The sequence below is a fragment of the Cebidichthys violaceus genome, unplaced genomic scaffold (genome assembly GCF_023349555.1).
Source record: "Cebidichthys violaceus isolate CVI_PGR_0920_01 unplaced genomic scaffold, fCebVio1.0.p SCAF_8, whole genome shotgun sequence".
Classification (NCBI taxonomy): domain Eukaryota; kingdom Metazoa; phylum Chordata; class Actinopteri; order Perciformes; family Stichaeidae; genus Cebidichthys; species Cebidichthys violaceus.
The window spans coordinates 469,554-486,481 of NW_027176964.1; the positions used below are offsets into that span (position 1 = coordinate 469,554).

General features: G+C 40.2%; 1 protein-coding gene across 1 annotated transcript; it reads right to left on the reverse strand.

Annotated features, from left to right (window-relative positions):
- Positions 1 to 2,725: 2,725 nt before the first annotated feature.
- On the reverse strand, positions 2,726 to 16,670 carry pcmtd1 (protein-L-isoaspartate (D-aspartate) O-methyltransferase domain containing 1). Its single transcript, XM_068701985.1, has 6 exons — positions 16,423 to 16,670; positions 10,373 to 10,864; positions 9,814 to 9,916; positions 8,591 to 8,762; positions 5,790 to 5,913; positions 2,726 to 5,426 (listed from the first exon to the last, which is right to left on the reverse strand). Exons 2-6 carry the CDS (start codon positions 10,677 to 10,679, stop codon positions 5,053 to 5,055), a joined length of 1,080 nt encoding a protein of 359 aa, XP_068558086.1. The 5' UTR covers positions 10,680 to 10,864; positions 16,423 to 16,670; the 3' UTR covers positions 2,726 to 5,052.
- Positions 16,671 to 16,928: the final 258 nt, after the last annotated feature.

Here is a 16,928-nt window from a genome sequence, read left to right on the forward strand (position 1 = left end):
CCTTTTATAACATGGCTCACTTGTGGTGGGTTTTATTTTTCATGTCTGTGTTTTTCACTGATTTAAACACATGAAGTTCAGTTCACGTGTCATGAAGAGAGCTGGAATGTTTCATGTTTTTCAATTGTGAAAACGTAACTTGATTGTACTCAAAAGGGAGCTATGCTTTCAGCACTTAAATGCTGCTATTTTCTTGTAAGTAGTACAGCTTGAGATATACTTGACTGCACTCAAAGAAATTGACATTTTGAAAATTACCCTAATTCGCTGTCTTACTGAGAGTTGGATAAGAAGATTGATACTCTTGAGAAGTGGTCTAACTGGAAAATGGAATAAGCTCAACGTTTCGAACTATTCTTTTTAATGACATGTAAGCGGCACAACTTAAAAATATATATTTGACTCCACCTAGGTGCACTTGATTGCCCTTTTGAGACACCATTGAATTATTAAGTCTATTGAAATACACTTTGTACTCAATATTAACATGCAAAATAGAACTTAATTTACTCAAATGGACATTTCAGTGATGATATTTACATATTTAAAGACATGGTCCGTAATTATAGCAAAAAGAAGTGTAGTTAAGAACAATTTAGAAAGTTTCCTGAGAAAGGCAAGTCTGTTACAATGTAAAACCAAAAATCACACGAAAGAATCTTGATAAACTCAGAATGGAACAAAAGAAAAAAGACGAATCTGCAGCTGCAGCAGAGAAGAAGCTCCAGGTGCGTTTGTTCCGTTCACCTGTCGGTCTGTAGCTCCAGCTGCGTCTGTTCTGTTCACCTCTCTGCTTGAAGCTCCAGGTGTGTCAATTACATCATTATGGGTTATGGTTAGCATTAATGTATATTGGCATAGTTCTAAAAAAAGATTGCATCCGCCTCAATTGACCGTTGTTTGAATGCACCACCCGGTGGGCACGTTAAGCGACCCGAATCAAACACACCCATGTGTTGCGTCACCAACAGGTGCACGTCGTTTGTCTGGCTAATTGCTAAATGCTAAAAAATAAATGCTCCTCCGGCAGTGGTTTCTAAATGTACCAATTAACTTTTACCTTCAGTGAGTTGTGAGAGGACTTCTTGCTGTTTGTGACATCCCGGATGTATATCTGCAGAGCCTCAATGTTTGAAAACGTTGAGGACCTCAGTGGGACAGATGGACTGAGTGGACTGGTTATGCTGGGACAGATGGACTGAGTGGACTGGTTATGCTGGGACAGATGAACTGAGTGGACTGGTTTTATTCTGCATTGAGAATGAAGGAGCAGACAAGTTGTGGAGAACTTCCTGGTGCACGAGACTCACAGAAAGTCATCCGACAGGTGAGTACATCAACACTCGTGATGGTTGTAACTTTCAGTCAACAATGTCTGGTCTGCTGTGATTAGGCTGAATTGTGTTGTTGCACCCGCCGTGGTGTCCATTTTTATTTGTGGTCGGTCATTTGAGTTTTGTCCTCTTTTCTGCTCATCAGTTGTGTGGAAGTGTCATCTGAAGATGAATATATTTTTGGTTTGGTCAGAGGGGCTCTGTGGTTTGATGTGTAGCTTAGTTAACATGTTAATGTACTTTTATTTTATTTTCTAAATGCAAATATAGCATCATCATCATATGCATTTTTTTTTCTCTCTTTAAACTCCCTTTCTCCAGTCTTTTTTTTATAAAATGTACTCACAATAAATATGAACTGACTTTTAGGCCAACCGGAGTAAAATGCCATATTTAAAGTAAAAAAAATCTTTAAATAAGACCTTGTGTAAAATATTCTAGAACGCTTTCCATTCCTGATTATCGGGTATACATTTTATACATTTAGTCAAATGTTCACAAAAAGAATAAAAAAAAACACCCTGAAGATGTCCTCAGGGTTATCTTATCCTGCACTTAAGAGTTTTTAGCATGAAACTTGCATCTTATTAAAGATACTATATACGCTTTATATGAATAACAGTATCCTACACTTGTGGACTTTTCTAGAGATTAAAATCAAGATATATCTCTGCTGTTTACACTTTGACTACCTCTTTACATAAAGCAAAAATTAAATATTTTCCAATTAATTAAAGGTTCAAAAAAATGTTCTGCACCCAAAAGTGGGACGTGTATCATACAAAGTGTATATTAACTTGATGTCAAAGTGATATTTCTACTACAGATTTGTAACACTACACTGTCTGAGTTTTTTTAAGACAAGAGCCTGTTTAATGGTCTTGCACTGCATCAAGTAACAACAGAAGTAATTGTAGTTTATTCAACATTACACTGCCACTGCCGGTCATTAAATCTTCTTGTAGATGGATCAACACAAGCTTTTCATATTCTAGCAAATGGAATTTACAGCATGGTCCAAAGATAGGTTCCGTTTCAAAACAACACATCTTGCACTTTATCTCTGTTTCCAGCAGTGAAAGGTAGTCGCGTTCTGTAAAGCATAAAGTACATTACACTATAAATCTGTAATGCATGCAGCCTTGGGTTTTATGTGCCCGTTTACTTGTCTTTGGTTGTTGCAGGACATCCATAAATCTGTCGGAAAAGCCGTAGTGTGAGGCGAGATAGAAACCTTTTCTGTGTTAATCAATTAATAGTAGCAGTGACAAAAACAAAAACGCTATCACAAGCTTTCCAAGGATTCAGGTTGGGCACTCTCGGGGAAAGAAAACGTACATCTAACAAATGAGACGCACAAAGGGCAGTTCCAATGATTAGAAGAGGCATAATGTGATTGTGACCTTTTTATTTTTGTGCCAAACATTTACGGAGAAACGACACATTTTCAAAATGAACTGCACGCACTATGAGAAATCAACCTGGGCCTGATAAACAGCGACACGACCGTTTCGGCTCTTAACAAATGAACTTCATATAAAAGCACAGAATTGGTAGTAATTTGGTCTTTACCGGGCGCCATTTTTGTAGTCAAATCTCGTCCACATTAAACGGGATGACAGCAGTCCTATTAACTTTGGTGCAAGGCGTGACCTGAGAGTCGAGGTTGTAGGTCCCCTGCTTTCAATACTTAGTGTGCTCTCTGATTAGCAATTATGTTTTAGACAATGGTATATAAACTGTTGCATGCCAGTAATTGGTCATGAGGATTTTAATGGGTACTACGCAAATCAAATGGGGCTATGATGTTATTGGTAATTATAAGATGAGAAATTATTCCATGATTGCTTATTTGCAAAGCTTTTCCATGAATGTAAAAAAAAAAAAAAAAACACAGAAAATAATTGTTACCTCTTCACACACAAAACTACTAATAGAATAATCACTCCCGTTTTCAAACAAAATATGTTTCATTACACCAGAAAATGAATACCATAAGCACGACTATATTTGATCTATTTAACAGACAGCAGTGGAGTTTTGATCTACAGAGTTCCCAGTGTCAAGATACAGTACAGCAAAAGGGCGCTACAACAAACCAAATTAAACTGTATGCAGAATCCTATGATAACAATACATATATATCACCTTTATATTGAACAGAATTAATATCAACGACATTCAACTCAGCTTTTGGAATACTAAATGATGCATTCAAAGTAAGATGAATGAAATCTCCAAAGTCTGTGACCGTAAAGCATGAAGAAAAGGTGTGACATCTATCAGTGATGTGCGTTGTTTTTTTCTTTTTTTTTTCTATTTTTCTTTTCCCACCGTGGAATGTTTTTGTAGAAATATACCTTTTTGTTTGGGTAAATTTACTGTGCCAGGAGACTCACAGAAGTCCTAATGTGATGGGGGTACGTTGGCACTTAGAAGCCACCACTATCAGGGAAGTTCTGCAAGCAAATTGTACTTTGATTAAACAGGATTTACATCACAACAAGTCCAGTCCGCAATAAAAATGACTTTTTTTTTTTCCACTTGGGGACTGCAGACTAAGGTGCTTCGTAGGACACTTCTACAGTCCAGGATACAAAAGGCTTCAAAATCCTCAGCGATTCTGATTTGCATTACTGTCGATTTAAAAAAAACGCAGGATGATACAGAATTTGAGATTTGTTTAAAAGCCATCTACTTGATTAATATTCTTTAATTCCTATTTTTTTTTTCTTCCTTTTTATCAAAACATTTCCAGTCTTGATCACTTGGGACATCATCTCCAGTGACCAGTCGTAAGATGTGAAGTAAAGTCAGGAACACATTTACAGTAAATTCATGCATTATTGAGTATCATCTCCCCTTTTACCAGTCCCCTCTAAAAAACAAAGCTAAAAATGTGAACCACCACTGAACACCGGTCATCCGTTTTATCATTATTCCAAACCTCTGATATAATTAATTATACTATTTGCATCAACGATGAGGGAACCATGGAGAGGAGAGGGTCCTACAACACCTTATCATATCAAGTAGGATGTCAGCTATTCATATGCAAAGTGAGGAAACACAAGCACCCTGTAGAAAAAGTTACATCAAAAGGTGCCCTGTAGAAAAAATGATGAATCAATAAAGTCTCTCCATGATCTGTCGTAACAGGAAGGTACAAAACACGTTGACCGGAAAGAAAATCTCAATAGTAACGACGCAAGTGTCCCGTTCATGATTATGCAAGAAACTCAGAAAGGTGGAGGATGTGGCCTTGTTTGACTTTCAGTGTCTTTTGCTTCCTTTTTCTGGCGATCAATTAATCACCAGACCCTGACGGTAAGTTAAAGCTGCAATAAAAGTCTTCATCTCAGAATGATCATATTCTGACAAATATAACTTTTTTTTTTTTTTTTTTTTTTTTTTACATATACAATTTTTAATCTGCACATTTCTGCAGAAATCCTGACATTGTGATAAAATCTGAATCTCAAAATGGGTTTCTCAAACTGTCCATTTAGTATACTTCTTTTTTTTTTTTTTTGGGATATACAAATTCATACAATTCGTGATAATCCTAACATTATTATCCACTATCTATGACGTCTCTTTCCATTACAGTTTTGCCAGTACGATTTAATGGAAATAATGCTACATCGGTACTGAAAAGGGTGAAGAAAAGCATTTCAGCAGGCGCTGCACCCATTAAGAGTGGATATTAGTTAATCAGTCATTTCTCTCTGTAATACAGCAGATATGCTTTCAGTGACTCAGGCAGCGGTAAAGACATTATTTGGTCTCTCAACACGTTCACTTGCTTGAGGATTTCAATGTCGCCAATGTCTCGTTCTTCCTCCTCCTCCGCTTCCTTGTGTTCTTCCTCGGCGTGCTCCTCCTCCTCGCTCTCCACCATTTGGGGGATCAGCTGATTGCCCACGAAAACGTAGGTGTTGATGCGTCGCCGCCGGCAGCGCCTGCGTTTGCGCTTCTGGGGAACTCTTTGCACGACGTCCTTCCCCTGACTGTCCTCGTTGGCCAGGTTTCTCAGAGTGCGGCGTATGTAGATCCGAGACAGATCCTGAAGGCTGCGGACAGTCACCGGGGCTGAGGACAAACAGAGATGACAGTCCTTCAGGGCAAGTGCGCCACAAAAAAACCCCATAAGAATAGTCCATACAACTGCACCAGTCCTTCAACTAGGCCGGCATCAACAAGAGAGGCCATCAAAGAGAGAACCGTGTCTCAGTATTTCAAGGAAAAGGATCTACTGGCTGAACGGAGCAGCTGCAGGGCGAGCTTCACATGTCAAAAAAAATCTTGCTGTCGGAATCGTCTCGTCACATCACTTTGAATGCACTGTCTGACTTTGAAATATTGCCTGCTTTACACTTCAAGACCAGTTAGGCATAATAAAACACAAGGTTGTTTTTTTTTTTATTTATTTTTTTGTGAGGCTGGAGAACTTACGCAGCTGGACAGCGTCGGGCTTCTCTCCATCAGCTATGCTCTGCTGGATCAAGGGGGCAAAGGACACCGCCAAGATGTTTTTGCTGTCCCATGTGCACTGGCCAGTCCTGGTTATCTGGGTCAGCTTCATAAAGAGGCAAAACCTGAACTTAACACTTATAAAATATGAAATATGTGACACTAGGGAGCAAGAAGCACAGTTTCTTCAAAATATATAGAGAATGTCCTTATGGGGACATGTCTCTCTGTTTGATTCTCTACAGATAACACGTTTGCTATTAAATACAGTGTTTTCTTATTCAACAACATTCACACATCGAATGATCTTACTCCAAATTGCACGTGTTCATTGAGGTTGGCAGATGTACATAAACACCGTGTGACCAAGGATAAACTTTGCCCCCGGAGAAGAAATGAGCCCCTTTACCATTTGCACACATGCTGATGTAACAAATGAAACATTAACACACACACTTAATTTGTGCGTGAGCAAATTACTGCCAATGGGCTTAAAGAACGATCAGACTTCCAAATCAATTAATCTGCAAAATTATGTTCTCAATAAAATTGATGCATCGTTCGATCCATAAAACTTCACATTGACGTCTTCAAATGTCTTGACTTTGTCAGACCAACAGTCTAAAGCTCAAAGATATTTTTAGTTGGTTTTAAGCGCTGACATCTGAGAAGCTGGAGACGCCAAATGTTGGTCAATTTTGCTTGAAAAATAAACAATTATTCAATTATCAAAAGAGGAGCCAATTTAATTTTGTCCATGACTGAATAATCATTTGGCTCATTGTTGCAGTTATAATATAAATTGGGTTACATCATCATATCGCACACATCTATCAGACACGTTATCAAAATGCCTGGTGGTGGGAGAAGTTGGCTCATTTCATAACAAGTAATTACTAGTCCACAGTATTGAGTTATCAAAACACTATTAAACTCCATGAGGCCATGGACTCATCATGCATGATAATAAGGGAGAGTACATCTTAGTGGGAGGTGTGATCATTAATATCAGCAGATACTGAAGATGAAAGCAAATGTATGGTTCATTCATTCATAGCTATTTTTAATGCACTTCATCCAACACAATAATGCTCACTGTCAGAGTGCAGGTCTCTATGACTACTTATTATTTCTTTTCAATAAAGCCTGTAGGGAATTCTGCCCTCTCACCAATATAATGGGGCTATATGGTACTCTGCTTTTGGTGTTCAAAGCGCCAAAAAAAAAAAAAAAAAAAAACCACATTTGAAAAACTCAACAGCGGCGTCTCTTTCCAGAAAGGATGACCCGGTTACTCGAGATAATCCACAGATCTTGTTTTGAGCAGTTTCATGTAGGGACTATTTTCTTTCTACCGAGCTACACTCGCCAACCGCATCACTGCGCAGGAGGCGGCGCGCAGCTATACTCGATACAGCTAGCTCACCTAGCACCACCGAGCTAGCTAACGTTTAACTCATCCGAGGGGGACGCCATGTTTACGCCTCTCGTCTGAGTTGATGCACGCTTCCTTCTGCCTGGTGATACTAACTTCTTGATAATAACTTACAGAACACTTGGCTTGTGTACAGACGTTTTATTCTAATGTTTTCATTGTTGGTCATCTTTAGATATATATTTATATAGACACCTATTGTGTGCACATTAGTCCTGTCTATTCTTTACCGTATTTAACCGGCTGGGTTGTCCTCGATCCTAACCATTATGTCCATTTCTGTATACATTCAGAGCAATGCAAATGTGTGCAAATTGATGTGTACACATACTGAGCCATGGGTCATTTATGACCCTTAATCACTCAATCTGAATTACCACTATTGGCAAACAGTAATTCCTGAGTGTATGCATTGAGATCCCTTTATGCTTTTGAGAGCGCCGACCGACATAAACATTAATGAATCTATATAATGCGATCCATTATATTTAACTAACGTACAAGATGAGTGGGGAAAAACAATGGCTTGTTGTTTCGTCCCATTAGTGCCCCGCTGTGTCTTTAAAGATACTCAGTCATACTGATGTTCTCATGCTACATGTTTCATAGCTGTCCACTCTGGAGGGTCATTTTTGTTCTTTTTTTTGGAGGTGGGCAGCAGTTTGGTGCAGATTTAAATTTTTTATTTTTTTAAATGATTCGCATTAGTGTGGACATGGTCTGAGCAGATATGGTTTGTAGTACTTATAAAAACGTCTGATCAAAATGATAATTATTTTCCCCATCATGATTGATAAGGCTGTGCAGGCTGTTTTCGTTCTTACTAAAGCCTTGCACCTTCTTTAAAAACACACCATAACGTCTGACGTGATTGATTTCTTATGAGTTTACTGCATTCTCTGAACTCGGGCCTTCGTACACTCAAGTCTTAAATAACTGACAGCATAAAACCTCGGGTCACAATATCTAATCTTAGTCAAGCGTTGCCCAAAATCCTTGACCATGAATCTGTCATGATCTTTACCCTCCTTACTGGAATAAAAAAAGTCCAACTATATTCTCCACCAACTGCCCAAAATATGTCCAATGCACTCTTACATGCCTCACACTCTGTCCACACTCAAACATCCATTTTTTTTTTTTTTTTTTAAATAAAACATTTATTTATACAGCCCTCTGTGTGCTCCTTACACGAGGGGGCAGTTGCGGCTCAATAATGCATGTGAAAGTTGCATAACCAGTCTTGTAGGTCAAAGCTATTTTACCTGCTTTCCCTCATGCGTTAGCATTTTGAATGGCAATCATTATGTGTTGCTTCTGTATCATTCAGGAGGCTTGTAGTACTTACCTGGTCTTCTATAGGCATCACCAAAGTGCCTCCAATTTTGAGCAGTACTTTCATGTAATTTTCATGGTCTTTCTGCACTCCTGCGCCGCAGTAGATGCGATCGTATTGGTGACTGTCTGTTGAGATTTCAAGGCAATTCCCCACCACAAAGACGGGTTCACAGAACTCAAACCTGTGAAAACATAATGACAAGTATAGTGGATGAAATACAGAAATATGGCAAAAGGAAAAGTTTTTCTTTTTCTTTCAGGCTCATCACATTTGTGAGCTGCAACAGAATCATACAGATTAGAGGAAGAGAGGAAGAGACATTTAAATGGAATTCATTTGCAAGACAAAGTCTTCTGGTCCACAAGAGCAGAACTGATAAGTGCCTGTGGTTTCAACACACTGTTTTTGTTAAAATAAATAAGAGAATCTAATCTAGAAATCACTAATTAACAAGTTAAAATAGTTGTTGTTTTACACTGAATAAACAAACTAATAACAGTGAGCATTAGAAATGTTAGGAGACAGATTTTGGGACAATCAGGCCAACTGCTTCCTCTTGTTTCCAACCCTTTATGCTAAGCTAGGCTAACCAGCTGCCGTTTTACGTTTGACTTTTTTGTTTGTTGCAATCTTGGTTTTTGGCCGTCACCACCTTCGCTTTTTTTGCAACCAGAAGTGACATGAAGGGGTGGAGCTAAGTACAAGGAAACACTGAACAAGACATTCTAAGGCAACCAAAATGTTAAAATGAACTTCCATGAACTAAAAACGTTCTATGAAAGAGTTAAAGACGAAAACACAGACAACATCCAGACCGGACAACACAGTGGCAGCAACCTGTCAATCACAAGGTAGCCACGCCCTAAAATATACCTCTGCTTTATTGAGTATGAACATATGAACATCATGCTGTATTAAAGAAGACTTAAACTAGAGATTGGGACCATAAACTTATGTTTACTGAGGTAATAAATCAAGTGAGGAATAGGGTCATTTTCTCATAGACTTCTATACAACCTGACTTCTTTTTAGCAACCAGAGGAGTGCCCCCTGCTGGCCATTAGAAAGAATGCAAGTTTAAGTCACTTCCACATTGGATTTACTTTGTAGAACCTGAGGAATTTACCAAAAGATTTGAGAGTGGAATCAATCTTTTCTTCTAACTCTCAGCAAGAACATGGAATTGGCGTATTTGCCAAAATGAAATGTTCCTATTAAAAGCAAAAACTTACTTATCAAAGCTGTCACTATTCTTTACGAAATCATCCAGTTTCTCTCTGGCATATTCAACCACGTCCTTATGGAGCTCAACTCCATGGTTCACACCAAATGGTCCTTAGAGAAAGAAAAACACAACAGGAACAATATGTTCTTTAAAAACAATGACAAACAGAAATAACTACTACATATTGTGACTTCATGTAGAGCTGAAACGGTTAACTGTTTTTCATTGATGGACACATTACAATAATCTGCACTTCTTTTGATAATCGAATAGTGATGCAAAAATACCAAATTGGCTGATTTTCTTTCTGTTATGTGATAACAAATTGAGTTTTAAACAAGCAATTTGTAGATGGTCCCTTTGGCTTGATGATGTGCATCTTTTACTACTTTTTTTTTTTTTTTTTTTTTTAAATAACCGAAAATGAAAATTGCAGTCCTATCATCACTGATGCACTGATTTGCAGGCACACGGTGTACTTTTGTAGTACATTTGTTGAACCTAGATTTGATATCCGAGCACCTCCCACACACTAAACAAAGCGCAGCGGGGCACACTATGCTTACCTATGATAAGGCCAACCATTGTGCTCAGGTAGCCAGTCCCACTGCCCAGATTGAGGAAAGAAAGTCCAGGCTGCAGTTTGAGGGCCTCCATCACCTCCGAGTATATGCACGGAGCGGACAGGTGTATGTTGCCATGCTTCCACGCCAAGTCTTTGTAGGCACTGTCCCGGTAGCCGTCCAGATAGTAGTCACCGCGGTCTATGGCCCGAAAGGCCTGCTCCACTTTCTCCGTGCGAATGTACTGGGCCTCCTTCAGATTATCAATGAGGTCGTCATTGTCCTCCCCAGCGCTCACGGCTCCCCCCATGACGAAAAGAGAAGAGAAACACAAGGGCCGAAACTCGTACTCCGGGTGAGCGATTCCTCCTCAGAGTGGCATGGGGGGGGGAGGGAGGGGGGGGGAGGGGAAAGAACGTCTGACCTGAACGCCGCTGCCGCTGTGACTCCTCAAGCGTCGGTTCAGACTCCGGTCATGTCCACGCAGCAAGTGACCTGAGAAAATATTACATAAACACGTTATGGCAACACGCCCGCTGGGGAACACAGGCATCTGTGCAGATTTAAGATGCTGATGAAAGTAAAGATTTATGAATCTTCTCCCACGATCGCGGCTGTTTTTCTGCTGAAAAGTTAACAACTGAAAGCGACAGACTGAAAAATGAAAGAAGTATTACACATCAGTGGATTTCCAAATAAATTCACTTTTAAAGACACAATGAAATATGAAAGCTGTATCTATTTGAATATTCACTGCAAACCCCATAACCACCAAAAGGTCATGCTTAAAAAAACAATCCAATAATACAACATTAAGTCATTTTAATTGGATAATAAAATGTGTGGCTTTTAATAAGGAGCCTTCAGATTACTATTCTGCACATCATTACCTCCTGAGATTAACCTCCAAACACACGCGTCCCTTATACAGGTTGTTTACTCTTATTCAACAGAGCTTTTGCTGGCTCACTAGCACGGCTTTATGGAACAGAGCCGTCATTAATTACATTTGTTACACCTGTGATTTTCCTGCAAATACATTACAGAGTATCGGTGGTGGAAAAGCTATGTTAGTCGTGCTATATCCTGCATGCACAGTGTAATGTGCTGTATACTGTAGAGAATGTTTTTTTTTCCATTTCAGAGCTGAAACGATTAGTTTAATTGATTAGTCAAATGCCAAGAGTTCACCGCTTCACTTCACTGGGTCAATGGAAGCTGATCTCCGCTTGGTCTGAAAGTTACTTACATCGCCAGTCCTGAGCTGCCGGCTTTACTATCTAATACTATTAAGTACGAACATCGTAGAAATAAAGAGGAAACTACCACCACATGCTGCTTTTTAAACACTTTTTATAGATGCTTTGATGACTTAAGTACCCCACGACTGGCACAGAGTGGAAGGGTGGAGCTGGAGATGCAGCCCAGGGAGACGAGACTTGAATTCCCCCTCTGCCTCCTCAGCATCTCCACATCTGACTCAGCTAATAAAGATTAAATTCAGAGGTGACTTTGTGGTGGGAGGCCTGGTAAGGTAATTTTCCATTGGCTCTTTCTCGCGGGCAAGAAGAATCATTGATTCGCTTACCAACACTGATTGCACAGCAGTGTGTTTTTCTTTTTATTATCCGAGTTCCCCCCTTCTGTAATGCATAGTCCTTTTGAGTAGCCTGCATTTGAAAGAAAATCCCGGAAAATGGGTCAGGGGAGGTATTGTACAAGCAAATTGCTTTTGAGCACTGCTGTACAGTCTCACCGATGATTATCTGGAGTCTTGAAACCGGAGTCATCATTCACCCACTCCTTTTTACAAGACAAATCAAAAAGCAGCAGCTACGTGAGAACATTTGTTGCTATAGTGAAGCTAGTTCTGTCCATAAAAACTGAAAATAATCTGTGTGTAAAAAGGAAACCACTTGTAAACACACACACACACACACTGGGTGTCCCGGGTTGAACCCTGGAGTGCGTGTGTGGAAAGTGCGCTGACTCCATGTCAGGTCATGACTGAGCTGCTGTGATCCACGACTCGCTGAACCCCGCAGGATGACGAAAACATGTAACGGATCCTCCGGTAACACGAGATCAACACTAGTGCTGTAATGAAACACCGACGGAGCCTCGAGGCCGCACAGCGACACGGACACACTGCTGATCAGCAGACGGCGAGAGGAAAACTGATGGGCCTCGCGGTTACATGCATTTACACTGAATATGGAGACATTTTAGCAACTCATTTTGCAGCTCTGTCAGCAGGGAAGAGGACGTCTGTGACAAAATGCAACAGCGGTATGATTCTTATGAGTAGAAAACAATCATACGTGTGTCAATAAATCTACAGTCACAGGTCTCACGTTTGCATTTGTGACGTCGTAACGAGGGCAAATTTGTCATTTGTGCTTTAAGTTATAATATAGGTATACATTTTTTTTTTTTTTTATCGATTTCCACATTTTTTCATAACTACCCGTGGATGTACGAATCCTGCTTATGAATTCACATTACAGCGCTTTGTCTCGTATTCCCTGCAGAAACGATGTGAGCATGTTGGGCTCACAGTGACGGATAAGAAACGGGATAAAAGACTTGAGACGGTGTAATTAATGAGGTATGTCTGTATGGAAAATAAATTCAGCGACAATTTTCCCTGCAATGTCGAACATATTATTAATACAACCTGTGTGCTTTACAAATGCAAATTTCGTAGAAGTGCTCATTTGTTTCGCTACAAAGGCACCTGAATTGAATATGTTATTGAAGTCGGAGTATTCCTCTGTGCAAAGAACCGTGTTGTGTTTCTCTCCTCACCGAGATGAAAAAACACCTGCACATTGTATTGTAATTCAGAACAACACTCCTGTAATAAATATTACCTTTTAGTGAACGCTGTACTAATTCTAAGCCATGCCGAGTCTTCATCCAGTGCCACCAGCAGGTCAAATACTTCATTTCATGACCTGAAAAACTAACGATCCAAATCCCATTAAATCTGCCGACCACGGCCCGCAGAAGATAAATCATGGCCATCTTGGTCACCTAATGACCCTTTTTTTTTTTTTTCTAGCACTGAAATGTCCAATTTTACATAATATACCTCAACATCTGAATATGGTGATGTTTGCTGAATATGATAATAGTTCTCAGATACTTCCTTTTTGAATGTTAATGACCCGCTGACCCCTCCCACAGGGTGAACCCCCGGGGAAACGTCTCACACATAACGTCTGATTACATATTCTAGGAGGGCAGACAGTCACTGTTGAAGGTTTGTTTTAATATAATATTTTTTTGACCCCCATGACCATAGGTCATTTTTCCACTTCTACTAAAAGGCGGCATTGATCCACTTTCTGACAAACTGTTTCAATCCTGTGTTACTATTTTGAATGCATCATATAAAGACCAGCATTTTAGCCATTACAGCAGTACGTCTTCCCCGCCTGTTATAAAGTTTTGGGCAATGTTAGAGTCGGTATCGGTTCAAGACTTTCATTTCCACAGCTGCACAACATGTCCCAGAGTGTAATGAGTCACTCTCCGTAATGACCCCTTCCTTTAGTGCCATCCTCAGACTGGAATATTAGAGCCTGTCATGAAGACCTGAAAGATGTTGGTGCTCAGCAGCGGGATCGGTGCTTTTGATTAAGGTCACAATATGGCCGTTTCTCTGACTCCACCCCCGGGCTAGTGGCAGAGATCAGACTGAGTGTGAGGCGTATTAGCATCCATCTTTATTCACTCAACCACTGGACTCGGAGTTAATTAGTCACAAAACGACCACAGGATGTGACAGTAGGGGCGTCTGCTGTGCCCGGCTAACAACAGGAGCCGACTGCATGCAGCCGGGTGTGAAACACATTGAGCAGAACTCCAGCTGTTTCACTTGTTCTCCTCTCAATGTTGCTCATATTGACTCTGCATATTCACAAGAGGAGGTCAATACAGTTTTGGGATGAACGTAATGAACGTCTTTTCCCCAATTTGTGGCACCTACATCAACCTGTAACCTGCGTTTTGCATTGTTTACATTTAATCTATTTTTTTTCTGATGCGTGATGAGAATGATGTCATCACAGGGCGTCCAGCAAGGCCAAAGACTTTAAATGTTTTTAGATGAAAACCATTACTTGAGAAAATGACCAGTAGATTATTTGATGATTGTTTGCTGCAGCTCTAGTCGGTAGGATTTGCCGTTTATGTGGAAAATTCAGAAATAATAGATTCAGCTTTTCAGTTGAGAGGATACGCTGCTATTTTCTTTGTCGTGTTTTATTCATCCTTTATTTAAAAGAGGGTCAGAGAGGTCCAGATATCTCTTCTGCAAGATGTACCGCAAGGAAATCGTTTTGAAATAAGAGTATAAACTGGGACAAAAGTTACAAACCGCAAGGCAGCATGATGTAGACTACATCCAGGTCTCTCAAACGAGATGAAGATGCATGCATAGAAGCTTTCTTCGCAGCAAAAGGAAACATGTTTCTTAAAGGGAAATTAAAAATCTAACTTTAGTTAAAGGTTTCTATTGATATGGACTTCAGAGGTCCACTTGTTATCCATCCAGATGCCAAAGTGTCTGTAAGTCTCTAGATGAGTGCCCTCTAGTGTTGAGACAATACAATCAGTAGGTGATGAACGTTTATGTGTATAAGTCATACATTTGGTCTTTTAGGAGTTTTAAATCAATTATAAGTTAACAGGAGATATCTGCAATAAACTAAGTCTGTAAGGAATCCATTGCCACTTTTTAAAGATGTGTTATTTGACAGTTAATTAAATATCTGTAGGTTTTGTACAGTTGAGAGGACAACATATGAATATTTCCTTGAAATGTAGTAAATTGTGATTGCTATTGTTTACTTTTTTTTCCCCCATACAGTTTAAAGACCAAACGAGAAAATAACGAGAATACTATTCAATACTGACTACAATCAGTATAGTTGTACCAGTATAGTAGCTGTGGTAGTTTGTATATTATCTCTAATGTGAACACACCTGTCAATCACGAACCTTCAGACTTTGACTGGCAGCAGGCACGTTGCTTCACATCACACAGATGTATTTGTATACAGATGTTCCTATATTCCCCACGACTGACACCTGATGCAGCCAATCACCTCGCTGCCTGGTCACGTGCTGCGGTTGCCACACAGACGGCGGCCCGTCAGCCAATCGGCTGCTCCGGACGCTTTTTTCCTTCGCACTGCGTGTGACGATGGAGCAACAACAACAACAAGAAGAACAGCGATTTTCATGAAAACGCTGTCGAGCGTTATTAATCGCGGCTGTTTCTTACAAATCCTGCACCACCAAAACAAACCCACATACGTGAGAAAGCAGAGTCTCACGAGTGCACGAGCTGACAAACGCTAAAACAGTGTTGTTGTTGTGCGTTCATCCAGCTTTTGTTCCCACTTGTCGACCATAAACGCAGTCTCTCTCTCTCTCTCTCTCTGCAGTGAGATTAACCTAAATATTTAAGCAGCGACTAGCTAAATCGGTTTGCTGAAAAAATCATTTTTTAGTAACTGCTGTGTGTGTGTGTGTGTGTGTGTGTGTATGTGTGTGTGTGTGTGTGTGTGTGTGTGTGTGTGTGTTGGGGGGGGGGCAATCCACAATAACAAACGTTGATTTCTCTGAGCTTCTTCCGCTTGACAGAAAAAAGTAAAAAAAATAAAAGACGACAACAACAAAACAAAAAGAAACCGACGATAGTTGGTGACGCTTGCACGTGAAACAGCGAGTTTAAATCGGGGTGTTTCGGTTGGTATCTCGTGTCTAAGTCCACGCAGTGTGGGTTACAGTGGACCTGGCTAACGTTAGCTGTCGTGGGCCTGAGTGCGCCATCACCAGCACAGAGACAAAGCAGGTTAGGTAAGCCCTATCGTGTTGATCCTGCACAGCGACTCGAGAGTTTAATAAAGCGAACACGATTATTATGCAGCCAGCAATACAACCCGGATAACTGACACACACACACACACACACACACCAACACACACACACACCAACACACGGCAGTTATCTTAGAAATACATAACAAAGAAAATACTCACAGTGTCGTGTCGCATTAACTGGATGCTCTGTGCAATGCGACGGTCAGCGACTTTCAGGCGTTTTAGCAGCCCTCCTGTTTGTTAAATGTATTTTATTCAGAGGCTAACTGCCGGTCAACTGTGCTATCTATCTAGTTAACGTCCGCTGGGCCGAGCGAAGCAGCGAGAAGTAAGTTGGTAACGTTGAGCCGTTGTGTCGAAGTGAAGGAGAAGACGGACACAGCTGAGAGGATGTAAACATAGGTCACGTGGTTTAAATGTTGTCGATAGAGGGAGGCACTGTTGCTCATATCTACCTGTTTTATCTGTCTATTTCATCTGTTGCCTTTTTGGGGACTTTATGGGGGAGTGGTTTTATTTGGGTTCACAAGTCCAATCATTTTACTACAGATACAATTGCAGCCATTACTTTGATTAATCTATCAATCAATCAGGCAGTGGAAGCATGAACGTTCTACCTTGTTTGTACTATATCAATGTCTCTTTTTGAGTACATGTACTGTACT

What these genes read in the sequence shown, in the direction of transcription:
- pcmtd1 (XM_068701985.1), bottom strand. Translation starts at nt 10,679, where the DNA reads ATGGGGGGAGCCGTGAGCGCTGGGGAGGACAATGACGACCTCATTGAT. An exon ending in AATAGTGACAGCTTTGATAA is followed by an intron (nt 8,763 to 9,813) that starts GTAAGTTTTTGC and finishes ATGTTTTCACAG; the next exon opens with GTTTGAGTTCTGTGAACCCG. An exon ending in TGATGCCTATAGAAGACCAG is followed by an intron (nt 5,914 to 8,590) that starts GTAAGTACTACA and finishes CTCTTTATGAAG; the next exon opens with CTGACCCAGATAACCAGGAC.